This window comes from Tachypleus tridentatus, chromosome 1 (assembly GCF_004210375.1).
Source record: "Tachypleus tridentatus isolate NWPU-2018 chromosome 1, ASM421037v1, whole genome shotgun sequence".
Taxonomy (NCBI): Eukaryota; Metazoa; Arthropoda; class Merostomata; order Xiphosura; family Limulidae; genus Tachypleus; species Tachypleus tridentatus.
Window position 1 is genome coordinate 23,298,828 of NC_134825.1, and position 12,840 is coordinate 23,311,667.

Consider the following 12,840-nt stretch of genomic DNA (forward strand, 5'->3'; position numbering starts at 1 on the left):
ATATGCCATTTTACGATCTATATTTAAGTTTCAGATCTTATAAAACTGTTTGTTCTACGACGCAAGAAAATCCAAACCTTATATTAGAGAAAAAAAATAACATAAATTACGTGAAACTTTTTTCTGATTTTTGAGTTCCACTGAGCTTTAACGATTTACATTCAGTGCAATTTTGATATATCAAGAAACAAAATAAAATGGTAAGCGAACAAACTGTAAACATGTACCGAAAATATTCGATTATTGACATTTTCGAAAAGTAACTCGCGTAAAAGCTGAGTGACTGCGTTTTTTTCAAAGAAATACCTCTTTTTCTTGGATTGTAATTACGAGAAATTTATTTTGTGTCGAGCACCGTTGCGTGCGTTGTGTTTTAGAGTGTATCTGGGAAATAGGACTCGATTCTCTAGTTACAGTAAGATTTAGGCTGCTGTGTATCAGTCAATGTCTTGGTTCGTAGACCATACGGTCATCTAAGTATAATTAGGGACTTGCAGGTTATTTTTGTAAAATTAATATCAAGTAATGATTAGTTTTACCATATGCTTTGGTTTTAAAGTATTTCTTACACTGCATAAGTATCGTCGTGAGTGAGAGGTCACTTTAAGGATTTTCAATTCTAAAATCTGGGGATCCATGCCTAGTGAAGAACAAAAAGTAGATAGCTTATTGTATAGCTTTGCGCTAAAACATAATAAAAAAGAAGCACTTTGGAAACGTTCGATGAAAGGGTCTCGTGCGTTTCGCAAAACACGGTTTATTACGTCATTTTTAGAAATGCTACAACATGTTTTATGGCACAACTCGGATCTTTGAACTACAAACTTTTAAATTCCACTGTTATACAAGACAGCCAAAGTCTGGTAACCGTAAAGGCGATAGATATTGAAGAATTTCCAAAAGGAGTGCCCATATTATGACACAGCGGCATGTCTGAGGACTTACAACAAGTGAAACTTGGTTTCAATTCCCGTGGTGGACAGAGAACAGATAGTCCATTGTGTAGCCTTTTGCTTTTTAACTTTAAACAAACCAAAATACTTCTTTTGTACTCCATCTCCAGATTTGAGAGGTTTTTAAATCACGTTGGGGTTTAAGGTAATGTTACTTTAAAAGTAGATACTTAAAACCACACATTCCATTAACACTTGTTTACTGGTTTGTAGATATAATCAGTTGAACTATACATATTGTTTTTCAACAATGATACGGACTGAAAAAAATAATTGCGTCTACCATTATTGACTTCTGATCAAGTTATAGATCAGGGACGAAAAGCAGATTAGCAATTAATAAAGTCGGTTCTATGTATCTAACTTATAGAAGTTTTTGTTTTGTTTTTCAATTTCGAGCAAAGCTACGCGAGAGCTATCTGCGCTAGCCGTCCCTAATTTACCAGTGTAAGACTAGAGGGAAAGCAGCTAGTCATCACCACCCACTGCCGATTCTTGGGCTACTCTTTTGCCAACGAATATTGGGATTGACCATTACATTATGATGCACCCACGGCTGAAACTGCAAGCATATTTGGTATAACGGGGATTCGAACCCGTGACCTTCAGATTACGAGTCGAGCGCCCTAATTACCTAGCCATGCCGGGCCACTTATAGAGGTATATGATGTCAAAGTCAAAATACAAGAAAACCAAAACCTAAAATAATTAATCTTATTACAATAATCATCTGTGTATCCTCAATGTTAACGGTACCTTAGTCGTTCTTTAATTAGAAAAATCTGGTATTTTAACATCTCGTGGTAATCACAGCAGATAGCCTAATGTGGCTTTGCTCTAAAACAGACAGATAAACAGGAATTCATTTATTTATTCCTAAATGTACATACCGAAATAAAAATGCAAAATAACCTTTATAAGCATACAATTGACACAACCTATCATTCAAAATTATTTTAAACACTGTAGAAAATACCTGTAGAAATAAAGATATTTTAAGAACTGGATTGTATCCTGATGCCACGTTTCAGAAGAACTGGATTGTATCCTGATGCAACGTTTCAGAATCGAATTATAAAGACACGTATTTCAAATTTGGTTTAGTTATTTAAGCATTCTATAGATAATTAAGCTAGTTTCAGGACTTTGAATAATTCTTAAGAAAATAATTTTATTCATCATGTGTCTTCAATTTCATTCCGATTTTTAAACTCCGAACGTTTTTCCAATAATTAATGTAAATTAACGCAATTTAGGTCACGTTAATAGTTTTCTTCCAATGCACGCCCAGCTTAACTTATTGTTCAACTATTGTAGTATTTCAGTGGGTCAGTGGTAAATTTATAGATTTGCAATGCTAAAATCATGAGTTCTATAGTTCATGGAGGACGGACAGAGCGCATATAACCAACCCATTGTTAAGCTTTGCTCTGAAACAAATAAAAAGTTAATGTTACATTAAATTTTTCAACCATATTATCGATAATTGAGGATCACACAAATGCTTCCGTTCCTTGTCTCCTGTTAAGTGTTTTAAACCCAGTAGAATCGTTGCATTAACCATAAATTGAGAATTTTCGTCGAGCGATTTAGTAAAGCGCAATAAACTAGTTTATTTATAAACCTAAGACTTAGATACTTCAACACAATATTAACATGTTTCTTAAACTATTTCAAATGACTGTAAAGAACGGCTTAATCGAAACCGGAAGCAGTAACAATGATTTTATGAGAGGAATATACAAAATTACTCACATTATTTACAATGAAACTAAAGAAAACCCAGATAATGAACTTCTGGGAATGAAGTTGACTACGTAAATAATCAAGAGACACATGAACTTTTAAACATTTCCCTTTATACGAAGAAAGAGAGAAAAATTTCCTTCTCTCACTAAGTAAAGAGAAAAAAAAACGACATTTTGAAATAACTCCTTGTATTTACGAACTTTAAGTTATTTTGAAATAATTTTATATTAATATTATTACGCAAGGAAAAGGTGAAAATTAGAGTTTTAGAAACGTGTCTATATATGAAAATGAAAGGAAAAAAACATAAGTTTTTATCATACATGTAAAAATTTTTATAAATATATTTGTATGCACAGGAAAATTAGAATGTATGTTTTTATGTACATATCTCTTGAAAAGGAAAAAGTGAAAATAATTGTTTTAATAAATGTGAATATAAACAGAAGAAAACAACGTATTTATTTTAATTAGCTGCTATTATGTATGTGGTATTATATAAAGAAAATAATTGGAATAAGCTTGTTAGACATACAGCTTATGTAAAAGAAAAAATATATTTAATATAAATTACTTAATGCAGCATAGAAGTTAATAAACGGTTTAAAATTTTTGACTAAATAAAATAAAGTGAAAATTGCATAATATCTATAATATCTTTTGAATAAGCTACAAATGATATTTCAAATATGCGTAATAAATCTATGATTCAGCTAAAGCTAATAACATTGTTAAGTATTTATTGCGTGATATTGAAAATGGTAATTGTCACCTTTGAAATAGACGAAGTAATAGATATAGCAAATTAATTAATTAATTTAAAATCTTCGATTCTTCAGGGAAATAAATTCCTTTTAAATAGTTTTCTGATTTCAAACTATAAGGAATATTAAAGACAATGAAAGTTTATGCAGTAGTAAATATTACTAGTTTTTCAGACACGTGTAACAAAGTAACAGTATTGTTATCTCATGCACAATGTTGACAAATAAGGCTTTTGTTTAGCAAGACATGTTTTGTTTTGTTTTTGCTTTCGGTGGTAAAACGATTAAACTATTTCTTACATGAATCAAAGATTTTCTCTCTTAGATTGACTTAAGGAAGTTCTTTAATCTCCAACAGTAAATCCATTGTTTTATAAAAGATATTTTGAAATGTGTTTTTAAATTTGATATAGTTTTTAAATTAGGAATAATAAAATAATTATCATTACTTCTTATCATAAAATTTAACACTTTCTCAAAATACAATCTATACAGAGAGAATCGTCCTTCTTACAAACATACTTAAAAGAAACATGGACATTAGAACTTAATGACTGTTGACCGATGTGTAAAATCTTACAGAAGTTTTAAAATGTTTTAGATGTTCGAAGAATAAAATCATATTAACTAAACTCAGTGTAGAGGTGTTGTTTTTACTTACCTTCAAAATATGCTCCCATTGTTGTTTGGAGCAAAAGAAGGGCCATAACAACACTGTAAAACTGGCTCCTTTTCACCAAGCGTGAACTCTCCATATTCAGCTGTAAACGAATGACCCTTCAAAGCTCCAAAGGTGGCCAATGAAATATTTAGTACAGGCAGTAAGACGATTGGAATTGTAGTTTCGTCTTTATAGCTCGCTTCAACGTGCGAGCTCATTTAAAGAGCAACCGCCTGTTAAATGGTTTGTCTCGTGGGCGTCCCACGTGGAGGTAGCTCTATCATTCTTTGTACTTATGTTTCATTGGTTAAAACAAATATGTTGGTGATGTGAGCACGAATTGCAACACAGCATTGTTATTGGACGCTCATTCTGGAAAACAAATTATTTTAGCTGCTACTTGAGTTACAACTTTACAAAAGAAAACTTGTATTAGACAGCAATATAATGAAACAAGAAGGCTTCAAAATTTTTTTAACTTCTGCAAATAACGCAACTACCAATCCACAAATCACAATACTTTGTCTTTCTACTACCATTGAAAATAAACACGTGTTTACCAAACTTGTGTCGCCCCCCGATAGTACAGCGGTATGTCTCCAGATTTACAACGCTAAAATCAGGCGTTCGATTCCCCTCGGTGGGCTCAGCAGATAGCCCGATGTGGCTTTGCTGCAACAAAAACACAAATATACACAAACTTGTGCGGCTACACTTTGAAATATTAGCAGAAATAACTTGTGAAGTGACTTTACTGAAAGACTGTTTCGAGGAAGATAAAAAAAACATTGAAATGACAAGTTTGAAACCGAACATGTTGAATCTTCAACAAAGAGTAAGTTCGTTCAATGTCAAAACACACTCATGTTTCACTTTTTCCATCTAAAACACCTACGTGAACCTGGATACTTTAAATCGTCGAAAATGAGTACTATTAAAATAGTTCAATTAATAAGTTACATGGTAACACCCCATTTAGTACAAAGTAACACGTTTATTGAAACATTGTTATAATTTATCGATATTATATACCCATAATTATGTGTAAATATTCAAACCATATCTTTAGGAACATAATAAAGTAAAAAACAGCTTATTTTGACATATATCACGTATAGATATGTAAACAGTGGCTCTAACAACATAATCATATCGTACAGGGATGTAGATTTTTTACACCCGATGGGGGGGATGATTTTTGCAACCACTTATGTGAACTGTTCAATTTGGAAATTGGTAATCTCTGATTACGTGAACCTGAAAGCTGTAAACATGCGGTCACAGAGTAATATTGTTGCCACGATACTTCAAGGTTTCCATGTAGGTTTGTATAAGTGAGGTGTTGTGAACAGTTTTCAAAATGTTAATAGAATAAAGACAAATGTGTCACACATTAACTGCCACATTAATTTATTCCTGCACACTGCACAGTATAAAAGATGGCCATTATACTTGACAAGGTTACTAATAACTTTCATTACATGAATTACGTTTTCAAATATTAATAAAATTAGTAATTACCATTGATAAGTTTATATCTACTGAAAAACTGTTCATGTTGTTTGATAAAAATAATCAAAATGTCTTTGTGAACTCTTAAAAATTACACATCAATACAATGTAGCACATAATTATTCATACTTTTCATTGAAGTAAGATTCATTTAGTCCTCTTGTCTACATGTTCCCAAACGTAGGCCTTCTTTGTGATGATCTGTTTATGAATTCTTTCATAAGCTCTTCTATATTTATCTAGGCCTGGCATGGCCTAGCGCGTTAAGGCGTGCGCTTCGTAATCTGAGAGTCGCGGGTTCGCGCCTGAATCGCGCCAAACATGCTCGCCCTCCCAGCCGTGGAGGCGTATAATGTGACGGTCAATCCCACTATTTGTTAGTAAAAGAGTAGCCCAAGAGTTGGCGGTGGGTGGTGATGACTAGCTGCCTTCCCTCTAGTCTTACACTGCTAAATTAGGGACGGCTAGCACACATAGCCCTCGAGTAGCTTTGTGCGAAATTCCAAAACAAACAAACAAACAATATTTATCTTGTCGACCTCATCTTTGTGAGTGTGACAAACTGCCACATGGTTGAGGCGGAACAGAGACATAGTTGACTTCAACCACGTCTTCAAACGTCTTAATGCAGAAAAGCTGCGTTCACATTCGCAGCTGGATACTGGACATACAAGCAAAATTTTCATCAGAAGAAACACTTCACTAAACATCTGCTGGCTTGTTTCATGCATTTTATAGTAAGCATCCTTCGCACCTTTCAGAGATACTGCTTTTGTTGTTCCTTTGAACATGGGCAACTGAAACTCGAGCCGTTGTGCAGAGATATCTAGAAAGAAGTTTATAACCAAGTTGTCAATCTTGCCAGATGTGATCATGTTCTCAAGTGCCAGATATTGCCTCAAGTCATTGTTGTCTGCATTGAATCTAGTGGTCAGATGTTTTATGACTGTGTCCACAAATTCAAAATATTGGCTTGTGTAGTAATCTCTAGCTGTTGCAGAATGGTGTGCTGAGCCATCACCTGTGATCCTTCTGGGGGGTCTGCGAATGCGTGGTAGTTCAATAGGCACCAGATCTAGGGAAGTTACCTTTTTCTCAGCTTCACCAAATATCTTGTTGTAGTTTTCCTCTGTTCACAATATCCGCAATTGCTCAACTGTCATTGCAGATGCTTCAATCATGCCAGATACTGTCGCTGATTTTGCTTGGAATGCACGGTTTAGTTCCTTTAATGCAGCTAATGGATGCTGAGCCATCAACAATTCTAAAACTGTCCTTCCTTTGTCAAATCTGTCCAGCAGACCTCGTACTTTCACTGCTACATCTGATTTTTCATTTGCTAATATAGACAAAGAATCAACAATGCCACTGTAATGATCATTAGCACGTGTAATTGCAGATAGGCGGCACAACCAGCGTGTTGGACACAGTGGGCGGATGTATTTAACTGGACCATTGTGGCTGTCTGACGATACAATATTTTTAAAGATTGTCTTGTATTTGCCTGACCTCTGAAGCAAGACATCAAGTTCATGTACCCGCTGGATAGAATCTCGAACACATTCACAAGCTTCAACTGCATGTTACATTATTAAATTAGTCTTGTGTGCTCCGCAGTGAAAAAACAAAGCTGACGGTTGCTTCTCTTTTATTTTCGCCTGGCATCCACTGTACGTACCACTCATGTTAGCGGCTCCATCATAAGTTTGTGTTCTTAATCCTGACAGTGGTAAATTGAGTCTATTCAGTACATCAAGTATAGTTGAGGATATTGTTTCACCAGTTGTATTGGAAACACTCTACAAACCAAAAAATGTCTCATGGACGTCAAGGTTCTCATCTACGTATCGTACACATATTGCTTCCTGTTCGGCACCTGTAACATCTTGAGTGCCATGAACCATTAATGCAAAGATTTTACTTTGCTACACTTCGTGTGCTATGTTCCTCAGTATTTGATGGCTGAACATCTCCATTATTTCATTCTGAGCCTGGGGTGATGTGAATGTGGTTTTCTTTGACAAGTAGGCTGTCAACTCAGGATTTTCCTCTTCCAGGAGCTTCACTAACTGCAGGACGTTCCCCTCCGTATCAGTATGTCCACGTAATGCTAAATCTTGACGCAGTAAGAAACGTAAACTTCTGAATATTTTGACTAGACTTCTGTTGTATTCTTCCTGCTGCTTCTTTTTTCCATCATGTAGCTGGACAGTCACTGGAGTTACATCAAGTGAATTTTCTGAAGATATAGCGAATCTGTGCTGAGAGGAGGATTGGTGTTCGTTGAATTTCTGTTTTGCCTTTTTCCAATTTCAAAAACCGGTGGATATGAAGGTATACTTCACTGGCCTCTCCATTTTCCTTGTAAAAAGGCCTCTATTTTCCGCCTTGGCACAATGAAAGCATATGACTTTTTGAGTCTGATTGTCGAAGTGAAGCCATGGAACTAATCAAACCACTTGCCCTGGAAGTTGATATTTTGAGATTTTGCTTTCTGTCGTGGAATTAATTGTGGGTCTGGATGATATGGCTTTCCACACTGTATCTGTGGAGTGTCAGATTTTTCATTACTGCACAAACTTGTTTCACAACTATCTGGTGGTTCATGATGTGCAATAGTTGCACAAGCATTTTCAGACTCGTCCTCTGATGAACATGGTATTTCCTCTGTATGGCAAGTTTCTATTCCTTTGCTTGAGGTTGTTGGATTATCTGCATCTGCATTGTCACTTGTAGTACTAGTAACTGGCTTGCAGAACTGTCTAATATCGGAAAGTTTCAGACGCTTGCTTGTCATAATTGGAATCTGTTTCCCAGATGACTCAACAGGCTAAAGTACAGTCTTTATTGAAAAACTCTAACGTACAACGAACGAAGATAGAACAGAATGGAAGTAGGACTGAACTGTACAGTGTATTTAAATCGAACGCGCGAACCTCACAGTGACTACCGAGCCAATTGACCGCCTGGGCATCGCTGGGACAATAATGTGTGCTAGTTACAACACAAGTAATTGCAAGTTTTTCGAAAAATACTTAAACAATCACAAATATATTATATTCCTGTTAAAGCTCTCATCAAACACGTTGTGATATAATGTCTATAAGCACGTCTATTAAATAAAAACACCTAAACAAAAACTAACAATACAATTCAAGTAGAGGCTTCAGGCTGTTGAAATCGCTCCTTTTGTGTTCTAATTATACAAGAAAATACAATATTTTTACTATCTATGAAAAGAGAATATATTGTTCTTTTACCATAAAGCACCAGCACTTTAGTAGAGGGCGGTGATGATCTGAAATTTCATGGATTAATGAAAGCCACAAACACAGGTCTAATGAGCCCTGTTGTAAAATCGAGGCTCAGACTAAAGGAAGCGGATGGGGGTGACGTAGGACGCGTCTGGATCCGAGCGGCCTAAACCTGCCGTTAACTGTATACTAAACGTACACTATGGTTAGCGGCTTCGGCAGCTAAGGAGAGTAAGGCGTTCGACAATAAAACCGGCTAGACACGCATAAGAACAAATGGCGTAGGAAAACCGCACAATATCCACATAAGTTTGATGCAGCTACAAGCTACAAATGGCCTGCCAGATCTAGATCACAGGAGTTTACGCTTGAGAATAATATTTTCGATTTTCATGCTCTGTTCAATCTGTTGTGATAAAAATTTTACTTAATCTTACGCTACGTACAAGGCGTAGGTAAATTCTGTGATAGTGCTGGCAAGCCTTGCATGTATACTTAGGCCTACCGACTGATACTTACGAACTATCGCTTGGATCGAAAAGCTTAGAAGCACGCCTATATTAAAGATTTACATTTTGTCTATTGAAAAAGCCTACATCTAGGCCTAATTATGTAATTCGATTGGTAAGAACACGAGAATCACAAGTACAAACACAATTTGTGGGCCTATGATGCAATAAAACAATTCAACAGACCAAACTGTAGGGGGGGGATGATTGTATGCACCATCTCCCACCTAAAATGAAAGGGGATGTATCCCCATATCCCCCTCAGGATCTACGCCCCTGATGTCGTAAATAGTTTATTTGAGGCGTATCGAATCGAAAAATCAAAAAACAAGTTCATTGTAATCGAACACATGAAGATACTATGTTTTTATATATGTGTACTATCTACTTACAGAAACTTCATTTGGGTAAACGGTGCATATTTTCTAAAAAACCTAACATAGGTTTGAAAACAAACGAACTATAAAACTCTGATCATTTAATATAGGTTTGAGTTAATTAAGTAATAGACTCTACTATATGTACAGTTCTTGTTTGTTATTAGGCCTAACGAGGATTTTAAAACGCCTCCTATTTGTGAGCTCATTACACTTTAGAATTTTAAAAAATCCCCTATTATTGAGCTCGTTACTCATGAGGATTTTAAAACGTCCCCTAATTATGAGCTATTTACACATGTGGAAAGCATATTTATGAACACCTGGAAACAACGTGGAACTTGTTTTATTCTTCTACATATACTTTTAGCCACCTAGTGGTAATACTTATGTAACCTGAAATTATATGAAGGACATTTTTTTAGTAATTAATATATTTAAACCGAAACTAAACGAACAGAAAAGGGCAGATTATTTGTTTTTGTGTTTATGAATATTAGTGCTATATAAATTAATGTTAAATTATAACATTTTTGTTACGAGGTGAAGCTACTTTTACAGGCGTTTTTTTATACTGTGCTTTGTTTATTGATACGCTTCCTTGTCTCATTTTCATTTATATATAAATATAAGTGTATGTGTATTTTTCTTATAGCAAAGTCACATCGGGATCTGCTCAGCCCACCGAGAGGAATCGAACCCCTGATTTTAGCGTTGTAAATCCGGAGACATAACGCTGTACTAGAGGGGGGCATATATATATCTATACAATAACTATAAAAACAAACGTCAAGTCATGGTGTTAGAAAAACTTGCAGGATAAAACAACCAATTTAAGCAAAATGCTTAATTATATGACTTTTTGATCAGGTGTAAGATTGGAATTGAATTTTGAAATTTCCCCTAATGGCGAAATTGCTTGTGATGAATCAAGTTCCACTATTTCAAAGGATGAACGTCATTTGACACCTGACATAAATCAATAGTGCTTTACGTAACTAAGTACATGATATTTGCCTAAAGTTTGTAATGTTTTATAAACGTATTATTTTTGTTAATAGCGTCCTTTTTACTGACTTTATAATTTACTTCGTCAGTGCCTTCCCAGGTGATTCAGAGCAAACCCGTAGGTTTCTAACGCTAAAAAAATTTGTTTCCATACCCGAAGTGGGTATAACAGATATACCTATTGTGTAGGTTTGCAAATTAACAAATTTATTTAAGCACACCCACCACAAGTTGTGAAGGCTTTCAGGACACCATATCAAAACTTCACCCATTTCTAGGTTTATATTTGATTGACTGAGGAAATCTCTGTTATTCGTATTTACTAGCATAACATACTCGCACTTCCTTGCGGAGTTCAAAGGTCCCTTGTGGTTCATAGAGGTTCCAAAGTTCTGTTCAAGCTCCATCATTATTTCCAGTCACTTTTATAAATATTCAAAAGCAGAGATTAGTACCCAAAAGAACAAGACGACAACAATGAGAAAAGGCCTTCCAACTGGTGCCTGAACTCTTGAGCCAAGTATGTTCCTGCTGGAGTGTCGTGGAGGCATAGAAATGGTTTCAAACGTAGCGCTGTCTGGATTCTGAGAGTTCTAAACTACAAAATACAATGCCAAATCCGAGATTACTGATCCTGAATACCTTCTGTTACACCCTCATCAAGCCTAAGTGACCTTGCGGGTCTGTTTAGCCTTTAAATGGGACTATATTAGATAAATAAGTACACTCCCATGTTTTCCCAGGTCTACCTTTAAAGTCTGTTGCTATTAGGTCTGGAACTGTAAAGCTACAAACTTAAATATTACAAGCTATATATATATATACATACATGTAATACTACATGTATTGTTTGTATTGTTTTGGACTTTACATCATGTATTGTACTTTGAATTAAATAAGCATCATTGCAAAGTAAAGTCATTACAAAATACTTTATTCTTTTCTAGTTTCAGGAAAATAACTTGTAGTTTTGGAGAACTATTTCTTCAAAACCTTTAAAGATTATTCTTCCTAGTCTCGATAAAATAATTTGTAATTTAAAAGGATTATCTCTTCAAAACCTTTAAAAATTATTAAAAAATACTTTATCCCTTCCTAGGCTCAGAAAAATAACTTGTAGTTTTGGAGGACTATCTTTTTAAAACCATTACAGATTACACTACTTCTGATGGTTTGAAAGGTTTTCTACAAAACAGATAAAAAGTCAGTGAAAGTGATTTCATCATCTGTAACTATTCTCCCTGAAAACTGATAAAACAGGTATAGCTCACTTCAGATTTGTAACTACCAGAATATTTCCAGATTTCTAATGTAGGTCGTTAAAGATTAGTATCTGGTGTTCAACGTTAAAATATTTTATCCTTTAAGACATTTTATTGAAAAATGTGTGTTGATATGCCAGACTTAGTCAAATTACTTTCCATTTTCGTTTTTACTATGGGAGTCATCGTCTTCTAAACACACTCGTCTCTCCTATTGGCGTGTGGACTAACTAAGAACAAATAAAAATATTATATTTGTCACCTTTTAAGATAAAGAATATACATCTATAAAAAACAATCCTAGCTACAAAACACATAACATAAATTGTAATATAGTGTAAGACAATGGTTCAAAATTCCACTTTGTTAATATTAATTAGAACAGCATACCAGAGCGATCAAACCAGGAATTTTTCTTATGTATGGTATATCAATTAATCATATGAACTTCATAATGAATAAATATTATACGACGTTAAATTCCAAATAAGAAGCATAATTTATGTGTGTGGTCTAAAGTTATTTTGAGTGGGTGGTAATACTCGGTGTTTACAGCTTACAAAATTGTTTTAAAAGTAAAAACACCATACTATCGATTGACAAACTGTTTATTGTTTTATTTTTTTATATTTAGAAAAGCACACAGAATCATCAGTAACATATTCTCAGAGTGAATTACATCTTACACTTCTACAAAAAAGTTAAAGAAATAATCCATTCATATTCATTCTAACTAAGGGAAGTGTATCTTACACTATATATTTCTACAAAAAAAACTGTAAAGAAATAAT

At 34.6% G+C, this 12,840-nt stretch overlaps 1 protein-coding gene across 1 annotated transcript in view; it reads right to left on the bottom strand.

Annotated features, from left to right (window-relative positions):
• LOC143232223 (uncharacterized) overlaps positions 1–4,350 on the bottom strand; it is a 50,993-nt gene extending 46,643 nt beyond the window's left edge. Inside the window, exon 1 of the mRNA XM_076467386.1 lies at positions 4,128–4,350. Coding sequence (XP_076323501.1) covers positions 4,128–4,221 — 94 coding nt within the window. The 5' untranslated portion in view covers positions 4,222–4,350. The remainder of the gene's footprint in view (positions 1–4,127) is intronic.
• Between the last annotated feature and the right edge of the window lie 8,490 nt (positions 4,351–12,840).